The 20,414-nt window shown below is 40.0% G+C and overlaps 1 protein-coding gene across 1 annotated transcript in view; it reads right to left on the bottom strand.

The window, feature by feature from the left end:
• The window catches only part of DGKH (diacylglycerol kinase eta), an 800,492-nt gene that overhangs the window by 80,172 nt on the left and 699,906 nt on the right, over positions 1-20,414 (bottom strand). Inside the window, 2 exon segments of the mRNA XM_053705494.1 lie at positions 262-394; positions 397-427. Of these exon segments, the coding sequence (XP_053561469.1) occupies positions 262-394; positions 397-427 (164 nt within the window).

Raw genomic sequence — 20,414 nt, 5'->3', positions numbered from 1 at the left:
ACATTTATGTCTACAGTAACCCCTGTCTTAATACCCAGAACTTCCTCCAATTCATTTAACATATTCATATGTAATAATATCACCACAAAACAAAATTGTTACAAATAAAGTGTTAGGAAGCCTGAAAGAGCATATTTAAGTAAAAGCAAAGCTATTTAAATTATTGATTTTTTTTAGGCTTTACAAAGCCCTGGAATAACCGGATATGCAGATGGTTTATCATGTCTCTGCGTGCTTTATAAATGGGGTAAAACCACACACCTTGTAATAAGCTCATCTGCAGCTTGTGAGCAGCGATGTATTAGAGCAACCTCTTCCTCAGAAGCCAAGTCAAGCAGCATGTTGTGGGTACAGATGAGGACGAGGACAGGCTTGCAGGAATCATACTTCTGTTGTCTTCCCAGGATTTCAACGTGTTTTCAAAAGCCTGGTTACAACAAGTCACATTTACTAAAGCGTAAAAGAAAATTCTCTAAATATGTTTTACTATATGCTCAATAATTCTACCAGGTATTTAGTAAGTAGTTTCATGTTGGTAAGCTGTACAGTAAGCATACGTAGTGTGTTATTATAAAGTCTCATATGTTAAGGAATATAGGACATTTTTACAAAGCCAATCACTATTTTATACATTAAAATAAACTCTAATAACAATGTCTGCATTACTTAAAGTACCATTAACTACAGAATTGCTTAATTAAACAAGTGCATAATAAAAATACAATGTATTAACACTTTGAATTTTAAGTCAGGAAGATTTTTTGACAAATTTAAAAAAAGGTATTTCAATGTGTCCAGCCTGCTGTATCATGTGACAGCCATTAGGCCAATCACAAACTCATATGTACACTGTGAACTTTTGCACATTGCATAGTTTGCATATAAAAAAGACACACAATTAATAATGGAAGTAATACTGCATGCTCTTTCTGAATCATAAAAGGTTTAATTTGACTTAAGTGTCCCTTTAAAGATATATAAAGCTCTAAAGCCCCTCCTATACAGTGTGAATGATCCTGGAAAATGTCTTGTTTGAAGGGAAACGTACGTCAGTTTTTAATTAAGGAGCTGCATGGACATAATGTTTGGCAGTCGGCAAAGCACATCTCAGTAGCGATTTGGTATATTAAGTATCTTTATATATCCCAGTGATTGTTCTATGGTTTTAAAATTTTAATAAATTGTAAAACTCACTGAGGTTTTCTCATGATTCCTGTTTGGGAACCTAGCCAAGGAGATTATTATGCTTGTGTACTAGGAGGCATAGTTATAGCTACCTAAAGTGTACCGCCATACCTCCAACGTAATACAGCACTTTACTATTTGATCTATCTTTATTTTGAAGCCGACATTCAATTTTTAACTTTTTTTTTTAAAAGAGAGGTTAATTACTGTATCACCAGATGATAGGATGAACTATATATATGCATTTTATAGTTGTTTCTTTGTTCCATAGTGCACAGTTGGTTTTATACAAATGTTTGGCAACTACTATTAAAGGACACTCAAGTCAAAATTAAACGTTTCATGATTCAGATACAGAATGCAATTTTAAACAACTTTCCTATTTACTTCATTAACAAAATCAGAATTTATGCTTACCTGATAAATTTCTTTCTCCTACGGGTGTGTCAGGTCCACGGCTTCATCCTTACTTGTGGGAATATTCTCTTCCCCCAACAGGAAATGGCAAAGAGAGCACAGCAAAAGCTGCCCATTATAGCTCCCCCTCTGGCTCCGCCCCCAGTCATTCGACCGACGGTTAGGAGAAAAAGGAGAAACCATAGGGTGCCATGGTGATATCACCACAAAACAAAAATTGTTACAATAAAGTGTTAGGAAGCCTGAAAGAGCATATTTAAGTAAAAGCAAAGCTATTTAAATTATTGATTTTTTTTAGGCTTTACAAAGCCCTGGAATAACCGGATATGCAGATGGTTTATCATGTCTCTGCGTGCTTTATAAATGGGTAAAACACACACACCACCTTGTAATAAGCTCATCTGCAGCTTGTGAGCAGCGATGTATTAGAGCAACCTCTTCCTCAGAAGCCAAGTCAACAGCATGTTGTGGGTACAGATGAGGACAGATTCCTGTTTGGAACCTAGCCAAGGAGATTATTATGCTTGTGTACTAGGAGCATAGTTATAGCTACCTAAAGTTGTACCGCCATACCCTCCAACGTAATACAGCACTTTACTATTTTGATCTATCTTTATTTTGAAGCCGACATGCAATTTTTAACTTTTTTTTTTTAAAGAGAGGTTAATTACTGTATCACCAGATGATAGATGAACTATATATTGCATTTTATAGTTGTTTCTTTGTTTCCATAGTGCACAGTGGTTTTATACAATTGTTTTTGGCACTACTATTAAAGGGGACACTCAAGTCAAAATTAAACGTTCATGATTCAGATACAGAACTGCAATTTTAAACAACTTTCCTATTTACTTCCATTAACAAAAACAGAATTTATGCTTACCTGATAAATTTCTTTCTCCTACGGTGTGTCCGGTCCACGGCTTCATCCTTACTTGTGGGAATATTCCCTTCCCCAACAGGAAATGGCAAAGAGGAGCACAGCAAAAGCTGCCCATATAGCTCCCCCTCTGGCTCCGCCCCCAGTCATTCGACCGACGGTTAGGAGGAAAAAGGAGAAACCATAGGGTGCCATGGTGGACTGTAGTGTATAGAAATAAAAAATTTGAAACCTGACTAAAAAGCCAGGGCGGGCCGTGGACCGGACACACCGTAGGAGAAAGAAATTTATCAGGTAAGCATAAATTCTGTTTTCTCCTACATTGGTGTGTCCGGTCCACGGCTTCATCCTTACTTGTGGGAACCAATACCAAAGCTTTAGGACACAGATGAAGGGAGGGAACAAGTCAGGTTACCTAAACGGAAGGCACCACGGCTTGCAAAACCTTTCTCCCAAAAATAGCCTCCGAAGAAGCATAAGTATCAAATTTGTAAAATTTGGCAAAAGTGTGCAGAGAAGACCAAGTCGCTGCCTTACATATCTGATCAACAGAAGCCTCGTTCTTGAAGGCCCATGTGGAAGCCACAGCTCTAGTAGAGTGAGCTGTAATTCGTTCAGGAGGCTGCCGTCCGGCAGTCTCATAAGCCAATCGGATGATGCTTTTCAGCCAAAAAGAAAGAGAGGTAGCAGTAGCTTTCTGTCCTCTCCTCTTACCAGAATAAACGACAAACAACGATGAAGTCTGTCTATAATCCTTTGTTGCATCTAAATAGAATTTTAAAGCATGGACCACATCTAAATTGTGTAACAAACGTTCCTTCTTCGAAACTGGATTCGGACACAGAGAAGGAACAACTATTTCCTGGTTAATATTCCTGTTGGAAACCACTTTTGGAAGAAAACCAGGTTTGGTACGCAAAACAACCTTATCTGCATGGAATACCAGATAGGGTGGATCACACTGCAAAACAGACAATTCAGAAACTCTCTAGCAGAAGAAATAGCAACCAAAAACAGAACTTTCCAAGATAGTAACTTAATATCAATGGAATGCAAAGGTTCAAACGGAACCCCTTGAAGAACTGAAAGAACTAAATTTAGACTCCATGGAGGAATCATGGGTCTGTAAACAGGCTTGATTCTGAATAAGGCCTGTACAAATGCTTGTACATCTGGCACGTTTGTGTAGCAAAACAGACAGAGCAGATATCTGTCCTTTTAGAGAACTCGCTGACAACCCTTTATCCAAACCCTCTTGGAGAAAGGAGAGAATCCTAGGAATTTTAATTTTACTCCAAGAGAATCCCTTGGATTCACACCAACAGATATATTTTTTTCCATATTTTATGGTAAATTTTCCTAGTCACAGGTTTTCCTGGCTTGGACCAGAGTATCTATAACTGAATCTGAAAACCCACGCTTAGATAAAATCAAGCGTTCAATTTCCAAGCAGTCAGCTGCAGAGAGACTAGATTTGGATGTTCGAATGGACCTTGTACTAGAAGATCCTGTCTCAAAGGTAGCTTCCATGGTGGAGCCGATGACATATTCACCAGGTCTGCATACCAAGTCCTGCGTGGCCACGCAGGAGCTATCAGAATTACCAAGGCCTTCTCCTGTTTGATTCTGGCTACGAGCCTGGGAAGGAGAGGAAACGGTGGAAACACATAAGCTAGGTTGAACGACCAAGGCGCCACTAATGCATCCACCAGTGTCGCCTTGGGATCCCTGGATCTGGACCCGTAGCAAGGAACATTGAAGTTCTGACGAGACGCCATCAGGTCCATGTCTGGAATGCCCCATAATTGAGTTAACTGGGCAAAGACCTCCGGGTGGAGTTCCCACTCCCCCAGATGGAAAGTCTGACGACTCAAATAATCCGCCTCCCAGTTGTCTACTCCTGGGATGTGAATTGCAGATAGATGGCAGGAGTGATCCTCCGCCCATTTGATGATCTTGGATACCTCTCTCATCGCCAAGGAACTCTTTGTTCCCCCCTGATGATTGATGTAAGCTACAGTCGTCATGTTGTCTGACTGAAATCTTATGAATCCGGCCTTCGCTAGTTGAGGCCAAGCTCGGAGCGCATTGAATATCGCTCTCAGTTCCAGAATGTTTATCGGCAGAAGAGACTCTTCCCGAGACCATAGACCCTGAGCTTTCAGGGAGTCCCAGACCGCACTCCAGCCTAATAGACTGGCGTCGGTCGTGACAATGACCCACTCTGGTCTGCGGAAACTCATTCCCTGAGACAGGTGATCCTGAGTCAACCACCAACGGAGTGAGTCTCTGGTTAACTGGTCTACTTGAATCTGGGGAGACAAGTCTGCATAATCCCCATTCCACTGTTTGAGCATGCACAGTTGCAATGGTCTTAGATGAATTCGAGCAAAAGGAACCACGTCCATTGCTGCAACCATTAGACCTATTACTTCCATGCACTGAGCTATGGAAGGCTGAGGAATAGATTGAAGAACTTGACAAGCATTTAGAAGCTTTAATTTTCTGACCTCTGTCAGAAAAATCTTCATTTCTACAGAATCTATTATTGTTCCCAGAAAGGGAACCCTTGTAGACGGGGATAGGGAACTCTTTTCCACGTTCACCTTCCACCCGTGAGACCTGAGAAAAGCTAATACAATGTCTGTATGAGCCCTTGATCTGGAAAGGGACGACACTTGGATTAGGATGTCGTCTAGGTAAGGTGCCACTGCAATGCCCCTCGGTCTTAGAACCGCTAGAAGGGACCCTAGCACCGTTGTGAAAATTCTGGGAGCAGTGGCTAAACCGAACGGAAGAGCCACAAACTGGTAATGTTTGTCCAGAAAGGCGAACCTTAGGAACTGATGATGATCTTTGTGGATAGGAATATGTAGGTACGCATCCTTTAAGTCCACGGTAGTCATGTATTGACCCTCCTGGATTGTTGGTAAAATCGTTCGAATGGTTTCCATTTTGAACGATGGAACTCTGAGGAATTTGTTTAGAATTTTTAAATCTAGAATTGGTCTGAAAGTTCCCCTCTTTTTTGGGAACTACAAACAGGTTTGAGTAAAACCCCCGACGTTGTTCCACTGTTGGAACTGGGTGTATCACTCCCATCTTTAAATAGATCTCCTACGGTAATGTAAGATTGCCCTGTCTCTTTATCTGGTCTGAAGATAAGCGAGACATGTGGAACCTTCCCCTTGGAGGAAGTTCCTTGAACTCTAGAAGATAACCCTGAGAGACTATTTCTAGTGCCCAGGGATCCTGAACATCTCTTGCCCAAGCCTGAGCAAAGAGAGGAAAGTCTGCCCCCTACTAGATCCGGTCCCGGATCGGGGGCTACCCCTTCATGCTGTCTTGGTAGCAGCAGCAGGCTTCTTGGCCTGTTTACCCTTGTTCCAGGCCTTGCATTGGTTTCCATGCTGGCTTAGCCTGGGACGCGTTACCCTCTTGTCTAGAGGGCTGCAGAGTTAGTAGACGGTCCCGTTCCTGAAGTTGCGAAAGGAACGAAAATTAGATTTGTTCTTAGCCTTGAAAGGCCTATCCTGTGGGAGGGCATGGTCCTTTCCCCCAGTGATGTCTGAATAATCTCCTTCAATTCTGGCCCAAAAGGGTCTTACCTTTGAAAGGAATATTAAGCAATTTTGTCTTGGATGACACATCCGTCGACCAAGATTTTAGCCAAAGCGCTCTGCGCGCCACAATTGCAAAACCTGAATTTTTCGCCGCTAATTTCGCCAATTGCAAAGCGGCATCTAAAATAAAGGAATTAGCCAACTTTAGTGCGTGAATTCTGTCCATGACTTCCTCATATGGAGTCTCCTTATTGAGCGAATTTTCTAGTTCCTCGAACCAAAAAGACGCCGCCGTTGTGACAGGAATAATGCACGAAATTGGTTGGAGAAGGAAACCTTGCTGAACAAATATCTTTTTAAGCAATCCTTCCAATTTTTTATCCATAGGATCTTTGAAAGCACAACTGTCCTCAATGGAATAGTTGTGCGCTTGGCCAACGTAGAAAACTGCCCCCTCAACCTTAGGAACTGTTTGCCATGCGTCCCTTCTGGGGTCGACAATGGGGAACATTTTCTTAAATATAGGAGGTGGGACAAAAGGTATTACCTGGCTTCTCCCACTCCTTAGTCACTATGTCCGCCACCCTTTTGGGTATCGGAAAGGCATCAGCGTGCACAGGGACCTCAAGGAATTTGTCCATTTTGCACAATTTCTCTGGAATCACCAAAGAGTCACAATCGTCCAGAGTAGTTAGCACCTCCTTAAGCAGGGCGCGGAGATGTTCTAACTTAAATTTAAACGTCACAATATCGGGTTCTGCCAGTTGAGAAACTTTTCCTGAATCAGAAATTTCTCCCTCCGACAGACCCTCCCTCACTGCCAATTCTGACTGGTGTGAGGGTATAACAGATAAATTATTGTCAGCGCACACTTGCTCATCCTCTGTATTTAAAACTGAGCAATCACGCTTTCTTGGAAATGCTGGCAGTTTGGATAAAAGATTAGCTATAGAATTATCCATTACTGCCGTTAATTGTTGCATAGTAACAAGCATTGGCGCGCTAGATGTACTAGGTGTCGCCTGCGTGGGCATAACTGGTGTTGACACAGAAGGAGAGGATGATGAACTATCCCCACTACCTTCATTTGAAGAATCATCTTGGGCAACCTTATTAATGTGACAGTACTGTCCCTTACTTTGTTTGGACGCCATGGCACAATTTTCACATACATTTAAAGGGGGAACCACCTTGGCCTCCATACACACAGAACATGTTCTATCTGAAGGTACAGACATGTTAGACAGACTTATACAGGCTATTAATGCAATAAAACCGTTTTTAAACAAAACCGTTACTGTCCTCTTTAAATGTTAAACAGAACACACTTTATTTCTGAATGTGTGAAAAACTATGAAGGAAATATCCGATCCTTACCAAATTTGCACCCTAGTGTCTTAATGCTTTGAAAGTATTGCACACCAAATTTCAAGTTTGTAACCCCTTAAATGAGCAAACCGGAGCTATTTGTTCCTTTGCTGCGGCTTTACCTTTCCTTGGGGGTTATTCACCACAGAAATAAGCCTTCTAGAATCGTTTTTTATGGCCACAGGACCCTCTCACATGACGCTGCATGCACTGCTTCCAGAAGTAACTGCGCAATTAAGGCGCGAAAATGAGGCCCCCTCCCTCTGCATACCAGAGTGAAGGGCCCTTCCTGACTAGATTAGGTGTCTAAACGACTGCCAGGCGAATAAAAAACGTTCCCAAAGTGTCTTCAAGTTCCAAAACACTTCAAAAGTCATATAAATATTGTATAAATCAATCGATTTAGCCCACAATAGTGTCAACCAGTATACAGCACATTAATAAGCCTTCATTCTGTTATGAGTCTAAGAAAAATGGCTTACCGATCCCAAAAGGGAAAAATGACAGTCTTCTAGCATTACTATGTCTTGTTAGAAAAGGGACTAGTCATACCTTGAGCAGAAAAATCTGCAAACTGTTCCCCCCAACTGAAATTCTCAGGTTTCAACAGTCCTGCGTGGGAACAGCAATGGATTTTAGTTACTGCTGCTAAAATCATACTCCTCTTTAAACAGAACTCTTCATCACTTTCTGTTGTAGAGTAAATAGTACAAACCGGCACTATTTTAAAATAACAAACTCTTGATAGAACTAACACTACATACTCTTTACCATCCCCGTGGAGATGCTACTTGTTCAGAGCGGCAAAGAGAATGACTGGGGGGCGGAGCCAGAGGGGGAGCTATATGGGCAGCTTTTGCTGTGCTCTCTTTGCCATTTCCTGTTGGGGAAGAGAATATTCCCACAAGTAAGGATGAAGCGGTGGACCGGACACACCAATCTAGGAGAAATCTGCACAATATTTTTATATTTTCACTTTTTGAGTCACCAAGTCCTACTGAGTATGTCCCAGAATTTACGTATATGAATTTGTGATTGGCTGATGGCTGTCACATGATACAGAAGAGGTGGAAATAGACATAGCTTTGAAATTTGTCAGAAAATATCTACTGCTCATTTGAAGTTCAAACTAAGTGCTATTGCATTGTCTTTATCATGCGTGTGTTATTTATGCAAATCTACTGTATTTAAGTATGACTGTTTCATTGATAGCTTTTACTGTGCACTGAGCATATGTACATACACGATACATAAGTGATGATGGAAATAAGTAATTGCTGATGCAATATATGTTTTCTAAGCAGATACAGGGTTTGAATGCAGATGCACTGGATGTAAGTACATCTGCTCTATACACATTGATAACGCACTGAAACAGTGACAAGTTTTAATAAAAGTACGTTTTGCAAAACAGAAACACATTGATGTGCATTTCTATTTTGAGTTTCATATCCTTTTAATTTAAGTCCTTGAGAACTATACTATTCTATAAAAACGGTTTTTGCATTGCATTTTTTAATTGTAAAATCTGTTACACATTTCTATTGAGATTCAAAGTTCCCCAGAGATGTCAATCAAGTACCATCAACCTTCTCAAAAATAGATTATTTTTTTTACGCAAATACTTTCTTACATATAAAAAATAGAAAGTGTAATAGTTCAGCTCAGAGCTGATCCACTCCCCTCCCCTCACCCCCCCCCCCCAATACTGCACTGGTACCTCAAGGTACCAAATATTATGTTTCTAGGTAGAAGAGAGATTCTCATTTCAGTTTGGATTTAAGCTTGAAAACATAATTTATGTAAGAACTTACCTAATAAATTAATTTCTTTCATAGTGGCAAGAGTCCATGAGCTAGTGACGTATGGGATATACATTCCTACCAATAGGGGAAAAGTTTCCCAAACCTCAAAATGCATATAAATACACCTCCCACCTCACTCACATCTCAGTTTAATGTATAGCCAAGTAGTGAGGTGTAAAAAAAAAAAGGAGTAAAAAGCATACAAAAAGAGGAGATGGAAAAAATAATGTTCTTTATACAAAAAATCATAACCCCAAAAAAATAGGGTGGTTCTCATGGACTCTTGCCACTATGAAATAAATTAATGTATCAGGGAAGTTCTTACATAAATTATGTTTTCTTTCATGTAAGTAGCTAGAGTCCATAAGCTAGTGACGTATGGAAAATAGTACCCAAGATGTGAAAGTTCACGAGTCACTAGAGAGGGATAAAATAAAAACAGCTATAGCCGCTGAGAAATTAAATCCAAAAAAATATTTAAGTTTTTCTTAAAAATATCAAAAAACTAAAATCAAAGGCACTAGATTCAAACTGAAACAGCTGCTTGAAGAACCTTTCTAAGGCTGCTTACGAAGGAGCAAACACATCAAAATGGTAAAATTTTGTAAATGTATGCAAAGAAGACCAAGTTACTGCTTTGCAAATTTGATCAACTGAAGCTTCATTCTTGAAAGCCCAAGAAGTGGCAACTGATCTAGTAGAATGAACTGTAATTCTCTGAGGCGGAGACTGCCCCGCCTCTAAATAAGCTTTGAGAATCAAAAGTTTCAACCAAGATGCCAGCGAAAATGGCAAAGGCTTTCTTACCTTTCCTAGAACCAGAAAAAATAACAAATAGACTAGAAGTCTTTCTGAAATCTTTAGTAGCCTCAACATAATATTTCAAAGCTCTTACCACATCCAAAGAATGTAAAGACCTTTCAAGAGTATTTTTAGGATTAGGACACAAGGAAGGAACAACAAATTCCCTTTTAATGTTATTAGAATTCACAACTTTAGGCAAAAATGTAAATGAAGTCCGCAAAACAGCTTTATCTTGATGGAAAAACAGATAAGGAGACTCACAAGAGAGAGAGAGCAGAAAATTCAGAAACTCATCTAGCAGAAGAGATAGCCAAAAGAAATAACACTTTCTAAGAAAGTAATTTAATATCCAGGGAATGCATGGGTTCAAAAGGAGAAACCCGTAAAATCTTCAATACCAAAATGAGACTCCAAGGAGGAGAAATAGATTTAATAACAGGTTTGATACAAGTCAAAGTCTGAACAAAACAGTGAATATCAGGAAGCTTAGCAATCTTTCTATGAAATAAAACAGAACGAGTAGAAATTGTCCTTCCAAAGTATTTGCAGACAACTCTTTATCCAAATCATCCTGAAGAAACGGTAAAATCCTAGGAATTCTGAAAGAATGCCAAGAATAATTATGGGTGGAACACCATGAAATATAAGTTTTCCAAACCCAATGATTAATCTTCTTTGAAACAGACCTACGAGCCTGTATCATAGTGCTAATTACTGAGTCAGAGCAACCTCTATGACTAAGCACTAAGCGTTCAATTTCCATACCTTCAAATTTAGAGATTTGAGATCCTGATGGAAATACGGCCCTTGAGACAGAATGTCTGGCCTTAAAGGAAGTGGCCAAGGCTGGCAACTGGACATCCAGACAAGATCTGCATACCAAAACCTGTGAGGCCATGCAGGTGCTAGCTATCAAAAACACATAAGATTGTTCCATTATGATCTTGGAGAACACCCTCGGAAGAAGAACCAGAGGCGGAAAAATGTAAGCAGGTTGGTAAAACCAAGGAACACATCTGGATGGAGAGACCACTCCCCCGGATGTAAAGTCTGACGGCTGAGATAATCCGCTTCCCAATTGTCTACACCTGGGATATGAATCACAGAAATTTGACAAGAGTTGGATTCCAGCCAAGAAAGTATCCAAGATACTTCTTTCATAGCTGAAGGACTGCAAGTACCTCCTTGATGATTGACATATGCCACTGTTGTGATATTGTCTGTCTGAAAATGAATGTAAAGTTCTCTCTTCAATAGAGGCCAAGCCTGAAGAGCTCTGAAAATAGTTCTAAAATAATGATTGGTAACCTCACCTCTTGACGATACCAAACCCCTTGTGCTGTCAGAGACCCCCAGACAGCTCCCCAACCTGTAAGACTTGCATCTGCTGAGATCACAGTCCAGGAAGGATGAACAAGGAGGCCCCTTGAACAATAAGGTGATGGTCTAACCACCAAGTCAGAGAGAGTTGAGTGTTTGGATTTAAGTATATCAGTTGTGATATCTGAGAATAATCCCTGCACCTTTGGTGCAACATGCAAAGTTGTAGAGGCCTCATATGAATACGAGAAAAGGGGATCGCATCCGATGCTGCAGTCATGAGACCTAAAACTTCCATGCACATAGCCACTGAAAGGAATGATAGAGACTGAAGGTTTAGACAAGCTAAAACTAACTTCATTCGTCTCTTGTCTGTCAGAGAAAGAGTCATGGACACTGAATCTATCTGGAAACCTAAAAAAAGGTGACCCTTGTCTGAGGAATCAAGAAACTCTTTTGTAAATTGATCCTCCAACCATGTCGTTGAAGAAACCACACTAGTAGTTTCATGTGAGATTTTGCTAAATGAAAAGATTGAGCTAGTACCAAGATATTGTCCAAATAAGGAAACAATGCAATACTCTGCTCTCTGATTTCAGATAGAAGGACACCTAAAACTATTAAGAATATTATTGGTGCTGTTGCAAGGCCAAACGGAAAAGCGACAAATTGGTAAAGCTTGTTTAAAGAAGAGAATCTCAGAAAACGATAGTGATCTGGATGAATCGGATTGTAAAGGTAAGCGTCCTGTAAGTCTATTGTGGACATGAAGTGACCTTGCTGAACAAAAGGCAAAATAGTACTTATAGCAACCAGCCTGAAAGTTGAGACTCTTACAAAACCATTTAAAGTTTTTTTTAATAAAAACCCCAATCCTTGTTCCTGCGGTGGAACTGGGAAAAATTACACCTGAAAATTCTAGATCTAAAACACATATCAGAAAGACTTGAGCTTTTACTGTTTTTTTGTTACATGAGTAAGAAAGAATCTTCCCAAAGGAAGTCTTATTTTGAATCCTATTTGACACCCCTAAGAAATTATATTCTAAATCCACTGATTTTGGACAAAGTCTGTCCAAACGCTTTGAAATAGCTTTAGTCCGCCCCCTATCAGAAGAACTGGCTTGAGGACTGCACCTTCATATAGGTTTAGGGGCAGGATTTGGTTTCTTATAAGGCTTGGATTTATTCCAATTTGGAGATGGTCTTCAATTTGAGCCAGAGGCCTTAGGGGAAGAAGTGGTTTTCTGTTCTCTATTCTGACGAAAGGAATGAAAACGATTGGGAGCTTTAAATCTACCCTTAGATTTCTTGTCTTGGGGCAGAAAAACTCCCTTACCCCCAGTAACAGTGGAGATAATAGAATCCAATTGTGAATCAAAAAGATATTTACCTTGAAAAGAAAGAGATAATAATCTAGTTTTATACACCATGTCAGCATTCCAAGATTTAAGCCATAAAGCTCTTTTAGTTATAATAGCTAAAGACATGGATTTGACATTGCTCTTCCTAATATCAAATATAGCATCACAAATAAAATGATTTGCATGTTGAAGTAAAACAATAATGTTAGATAATTCAGAATCTCAAGACAACTGCTGTGCTCAACTGTCCAACCAAAAAGTAGAAGCAGCAGCAACATCAGCCATATATATATAACAGGTCTAAGAATATAGCCAGAACGTAAATATGCCCTTCTTGGATAAGATTCAAGCTTCCTATCTAAAGGATCCTTGGCTACAGGTAAAGGATACCATTTCTTAAACCTTGAAAAAGGGATAAAAGAGGTACCAGGCTTAGACCATTCTTTAGCAATCCCATAAGAGATAGCGTCAGGAATAGGAAATACTTCACGAGTAACAACAGTAGTCTTAAATACAGAATTTAGACAATTACTAGCTTTACCATCAGGAGATTTAGACTCCTCAATACCCAAAGTAAACAAAAACTTCCTTTAAGAGAGAACGAATATATTCTAACTTAAATAAAAAAGAAGATTTGTCTACATCAGTCTCTGACGTGGCATCCTCTGATTCAGAGGAGACTCCATCAGTAGAGGATATGTAAGTATGCTGAAGGTCAGAACTTAATTCACTAAGTCTAAGAAAATGTTGCAAAAACCTTATACATTTATTTTAAGGCAAAATTGCAGTCATTGCCTTCTCTTTAGCTGTACCAATAAAATCTTACTTTCTGCAGTAATGCTATGTAGATTTAGACTGAGATTAAATAACAGTGTGTGTATTTGTACTCTGCAAATTTATATCCATGCTCATATATATGATAAATATATAACAGGCTTGAGAAAATGGAAAAGAGAGCGAAAAAAATTATAAAAAAGAAAACTGATTTATAAAATGCTGCATGAAAGCTCTCTAAGTGTTTAACTGAAAACACTGAATGAGCTGGGGACGGAGCTTATAACGGCAATTTTGGTGGGAATTTTTTTTATACGCCCCAAAAATGGCACACAGTGATGACACGTCACCCTATGACATAAATAACATCATCACATGCGCGACATGCAAAGCTGAAGAGGATTTCTAAAACACCAATCTCTCTAAAAAGCAGGTAAGAATTTTGATTGTATATAGAAAAAAAACAAAATGTACCAAAATAAAGCCTAATGGATACTGCTATTATAGCTGCATAAAATGTGATTATCAACATTCCATGAGACTAACATAATACTTAGCATCCTAATTTATAAATAAATTACTAGCTCCAAAAAAAACAAAAAAAACTCTTCTTCTCTGATGTCGGTCACAAGCTGTGGCGCGAATCCTACACCTATGTAAGTGATCTCAGTACGATCTATCACTGCCCAAGTATAGGTGTTACTTTGTGTGCTCCTTGGTGTCATAGATCGTACTGCCTTATTGTTGTACTTCTGCTGAACTCTGCCTGTCTGACTACCCTGTCTCTTAAACCCTAAATTGTTAGATTGATTATTGCTGCTGAACCCTGCCTGTCTGACTGCTCTGCTGATTAACCCCTGTTCTGGATTGCCTCTTTGTTGCCGAACCCTGCCTGCCTGACCATTCTAGTGGTGTGCCCTTGGACTGTTTGCTGTTGCCAAACCTTGCCTGACTGACCATTCTAGTGGTTTGTCCATGGACTGCTCTGCCCTTGCTGCTGGGGACTGCCCTGCCTGTGGTGAGTGCCGCCTTCCTCATCTTACTAACTTTCTCTGCTCTGGGATATTCCCCTATCTTTCCGGCTCGACGCCGGGATAACAAGACTACTGGCCGAGTTCGGTCTGATAAAGGAATATCCCACAAACATTACATTCGCGAAAAAAGAGAACTGAATTACTGGGGCCTAGTTATCAAGCCGTCAACCTCAAATACGCTGGAATTCCGCATCGTATTTGTGGCGAGGCTGATACGCCTTAGTTATCAAAGGCTCGAGACCGGCAAAAGTAGAATTTTGTGACGTAAGCATCGATCCGCCGGACTCAGTCCGACACAGATCGATTCTTACGTCACTCCAGATGTTCCGCACACAAGTGCGGCACATTCTCACTACGTTTGCTAGTTATCAAAAAACTAGCAGGTACGCTCGGCACTTTTACGGCCCAGCGTACCTGGTTTTCAATCCGCCACCCCTGGAGGCGGCGGATCCCATAGGAATCAATGGGAGTCTGACCATAGCGAAAGTACAAGTTCGCTGCTGACAGACATCCCATTGATTTCTATGGGAGCTGTCTACACCTAACACCCTAACATGTACCCCGAGTCTAAACACCACTAATCTGTCCCCCCCTACACCGCCGCAACTAAATAAAGTTATTACCCCCATAAACCGCCGCTCCCGGAGCCCACCGCAAGCTACTCTATACATATTAACCCCTAAAACCGCCGCTCCCGGAGCCCACCGCAACTATAATAAATGTATTAACCCCTAAACCGCCGCTCCCTGAACCCGCCGCAACCTATATTAAATGTATTAACCCCTAATCTGCCCCCCCCTACAACCGTCGCCACCTATAATAAATTTATTAACCCCTAATCTGCCCCCCCTACACCGTCGCCACCTATAATAAATTTATTAACCCCTAATCTGCCCCCCCCTACACCGTCGCCACCTATAATAAATTTATTAACCCCTATCCTGCCCCCCACTACGCCGCCGCCACTGTAATAAAATTATTAACCCCTAAACCTAAGTCTAACCCTAACCCTAACGCCCCCCTAACTTAAATATTAATTAAATAAATCTAAATAAAATTAACTCTTATTAACTAAATGAATCCTGTTTAAAACTAAATACTTACCTTTAAAATAAACCCTAATATAGCTACAATATAAATAATAATTATATTCTAGCTATCTTAGGATTTATATTTATTTTACAGGTACCTTTCAATTTATTTTAACTAGGTACAATAGCTATTAAATAGTTATTAACTATTTAATAGCTTACCTAGCTAAAATAAAGAGAAATGTACCTGTTAAATAAATCCTAACCTAAGTTACAATTACACCTAACACTACACTATACTTTAATAAATTAATCCCATTTAAAAATAAATACTTACCTGTAAAATAAACCCGAAGATAGCTACAATGTAATTAATAATTATATTGTAGCTATCTTAGGATTTATATTTATTTTACAGGTAACTTTGTATTTATTTTAGCTAGTTAGAATAGTTATTAAATAGTTATTAACTATTTAATAACTACCTAGCTAAAATAAATACAAAATTACCTGTAAAATAAATCCTAACTTAAGTTACAATTAAACCTAATACTACACTATCATTAAATTAATTAAATAAACTACCTACAAATAACTACAATTAAATACAATTACATAAACTAACTAAAGTACAAAAAATAAAAAAAGCTAAGTTACAAAAAAAAAAAAAAAAGTTACAAACATGTTAAAAATATTACAACAATTTTAAGCTACTTACACCTAATCTAAGCCCCCTAATAAAATAACAAACCCCCCCAAAATAAAAAAAATGCCCTACCCTATTCTAAATTAAATAAATTTCAAAGCTCTTTTACCTTACCAGCCCTTAAAAGGGCCATTTGTGGGGGCATGCCCCAAAGAAAACAGCTCTTTTGCCTGTAAAAGAAAAATACAACCCCCCCCCCCAACATTAAAACCCACCACCCACATACCCCTAATCTAACCCAAACCCCCCTTACAAAAACCTAACACTAATCCCCTGAAGATCATCCTACCTTTAGTTGTCTTCACTCAGCCGAGCCACCGATGGAACTGAAGAGGACATCCGGAGCGGAAGAAGTTAATCCTCCAAGCGGCGCTGAAGAAATCTTCCATCCGATGAAGTCATCATCCAGGCGGCGCTGAAGAAAAGTCTTCGATCCGGCCCATGTCATCTTCAAAGAGGCGCTGAAGAGGTCTTCTATCCGTGCGAAGTCATCTTCCAAGCCGGGTCTTGAATCTTCCTTCCGCCGACGCGGAACCACCTTCTTCACCGACGGACTACGACGAATGACGGCTCCTTTAAGGGACGTCATCCAAGATGGCGTCCCCTCAATTCCGATTGGCTGATAGGATTCTATCAGCCAATCGGAATTAAGGTAGGAAAATTCTGATTGGCTGATGGAATCAGCCAATCAGATTCAAGTTCAATCCGATTGGCTGATCCAATCAGCCAATCAGATTGAGCTTGCATTCTATTGGCTGATCGGAACAGCCAATAGAATGCGAGCTCAATCTGATTGGCTGATTCCATCAGCCAATCAGATTTTTCCTACCTTAATTCCGATTGGCTGATAGAATCCTATCAGCCAATCGGAATTGAGGGGACGCCATCTTGGATGACATCCCTTAAAGGAGCCGTCATTCGTCGTAGTCCGTCGGTGAAGAAGGTGGTTCCGCGTCGGCGGAAGGAAGATTCAAGACCCGGCTTGGAAGATGACTTCGCCCGGATAGAAGACCTCTTCAGCGCCTCTTTGAAGATGACATGGGCCGGATCGAAGACTTTTCTTCAGCGCCGCCTGGATGATGACTTCATCGGATGGAAGATTTCTTCAGCGCCGCTTGGAGGATTAACTTCTTCCGCTCCGGATGTCCTCTTCAGTTCCATCGGTGGCTCGGCTGAGTGAAGACAACTAAAGGTAGGATGATCTTCAGGGGATTAGTGTTAGGTTTTTGTAAGGGGGGGTTTGGGTTAGATTAGGGGTATGTGGGTGGTGGGTTTTAATGTTGGGGGGGGTTGTATTTTTCTTTTACAGGCAAAAGAGCTGTTTTCTTTGGGGCATGCCCCCACAAATGGCCCTTTTTAAGGGCTGGTAAGGTAAAAGAGCTTTGAAATTTATTTAATTTAGAATAGGGTAGGGCATTTTTTTATTTTGGGGGGGTTTGTTATTTTATTAGGGGGCTTAGATTAGGTGTAAGTAGCTTAAAATTGTTGTAATATTTTTAACATGTTTGTAACTTATTTTTTTATTTTTGTAACTTAGCTTTTTTTATTTTTTGTACTTTAGTTAGTTTATGTAATTGTATTTATTTGTAGTTATTTTGTAGGTAGTTTATTTAATTAATTTAATGATAGTGTAGTATTAGGTTTAATTGTAACTTAGGTTAGGATTTATTTTACAGGTAATTTTGTATTTCTTTTAGCTAGGTAGTTATTAAATAGTTAATAACTATTTAATAACTATTCTAACTAGCTAAAATAAATACAAAGTTACCTGTAAAATAAATATAAATCCTAAGATAGCTACAATATAATTATTAATTACATTGTAGCTATCTTCGGGTTTATTTTACAGGTAAGTATTTATTTTTAAATGGGGATTAATTTATTAAAGTATAGTGTAGTGTTAGGTGTAATTGTAACTTAGGTTAGGATTTATTTAACAGGTACATTTCTCTTTATTTTAGCTAGGTAAGCTATTAAATAGTTAATAACTATTTAATAGCTATTGTACCTAGTTAAAATAAATTGAAAGGTTCCTGTAAAATAAATATAAATCCTAAGATAGCTACAATAACAGAATTTATGTTTACCTGATAAATTACTTTCTCCAACGGTGTGTCCGGTCCACGGCGTCATCCTTACTTGTGGGATATTCTCCTCCCCAACAGGAAATGGCAAAGAGCCCAGCAAAGCTGGTCACATGATCCCTCCTAGGCTCCGCCTTCCCCAGTCATTCGACCGACGTAAAGGAGGAATATTTGCATAGGAGAAATCATATGATACCGTGGTGACTGTAGTTAAAGAAAATAAATTATCAGACCTGATTAAAAAACCAGGGCGGGCCGTGGGCCGGACACACCGTTGGAGAAAGTAATTTATCAGGTAAACATAAATTCTGTTTTCTCCAACATAGGTGTGTCCGGTCCACGGCGTCATCCTTACTTGTGGGAACCAATACCAAAGCTTTAGGACACGGATGAAGGGAGGGAGCAAATCAGGTCACCTAGATGGAAGGCACCACGGCTTGCAAAACCTTTCTCCCAAAAATAGCCTCAGAAGAAGCAAAAGTATCAAATTTGTAAAATTTAGTAAAAGTGTGCAGTGAAGACCAAGTCGCTGCCTTACATATCTGATCAACAGAAGCCTCGTTCTTGAAGGCCCATGTGGAAGCCACGGCCCTAGTGGAATGAGCTGTGATTCTTTCAGGAGGCTGCCGTCCGGCAGTCTCGTAAGCCAATCTGATGATGCTTTTAAGCCAAAAAGAGAGAGAGGTAGAAGTTGCTTTTTGACCTCTCCTTTTACCGGAATAAACAACAAACAAGGAAGATGTTTGTCTAAAATCCTTTGTAGCATCTAAATAGAATTTTAGAGCACGAACTACATCCAAATTGTGCAACAAACGTTCCTTCTTTGAAACTGGATTCGGACACAAAGAAGGCACGACTATCTCCTGGTTAATGTTTTTGTTAGAAACAACTTTCGGAAGAAAACCAGGTTTAGTACGCAAAACCACCTTATCTGCATGGAACACCAGATAAGGAGGAGAACACTGCAGAGCAGATAACTCTGAAACTCTTCTAGCAGAAGAAATTGCAACCAAAAACAAAACTTTCCAAGATAATAACTTAATATCAACGGAATGTAAGGGTTCAAACGGAACCCCCTGAAGAACTGAAAGAACTAAATTGAGACTCCAAGGAGGAGTCAAAGGTTTGTAAACAGGCTTGATTCTAACCAGAGCCTGAACAAAAGCTTGAACATCTGGCACAGCTGCCAGCTTTTTGTGAAGTAACACAGACAAAGCAGAAATCTGTCCCTTCAAAGAACTTGCAGATAATCCTTTCTCCAAACCTTCTTGAAGAAAGGATAGAATCTTAGGAATTTTATCTTGTCCCAAGGGAATCCTTTAGATTCACACCAACAGATATATCTTTTCCATATTTTATGGTAGATTTTTCTAGTTACAGGCTTTCTGGCCTGAACAAGAGTATCAATGACAGAATCTGAGAACCCTCGCTTTGATAAAATCAAGCGTTCAATCTCCAAGCAGTCAGTTGGAGTGAGACCAGATTCGGATGTTCGAACGGACCTTGAACAAGAAGGTCCCGTCTCAAAGGTAGCTTCCATGGTGGAGCCGATGACATATTCACCAGGTCTGCATACCAAGTCCTGCGTGGCCACGCAGGAGCTATCAAGATCACCGATGCCCTCTCCTGATAGATCCTGGCTACCAGCCTGGGGATGAGAGGAAACGGTGGGAATACATACGCTAGTTTGAAGGTCCAAGGTGCTACTAGTGCATCTACTAGAGTCGCCTTGGGATCCCTTGATCTGGACCCGTAGCAAGGAACCTTGAAGTTCTGACGAGAGGCCATCAGATCCATGTCTGGAATGCCCCACAACTGAGTAATTTGGGCAAAGATTTCCGGATGGAGTTCCCACTCCCCCGGATGAAATGACTGACGACTCAGAAAATCCGCTTCCCAATTTTCCACTCCTGGAATGTGGATTGCAGACAAGTGGCAGGAGTGGTCACTTCTTCCATCGCCAGGGAACTCCTTGTTCCCCCCTGATGGTTGATGTACGCAACAGTCGTCATGTTGTCCGATTGAAACCGTATGAATTTGGCCTTTGCTAGCTGAGGCCAAGCCTTGAGAGCATTGAATA

Source organism: Bombina bombina, chromosome 3 (genome assembly GCF_027579735.1).
Source record: "Bombina bombina isolate aBomBom1 chromosome 3, aBomBom1.pri, whole genome shotgun sequence".
In the NCBI taxonomy this organism is placed as follows: domain Eukaryota; kingdom Metazoa; phylum Chordata; class Amphibia; order Anura; family Bombinatoridae; genus Bombina; species Bombina bombina.
This window is presented reverse-complemented; position numbering and strand designations above follow the sequence as displayed.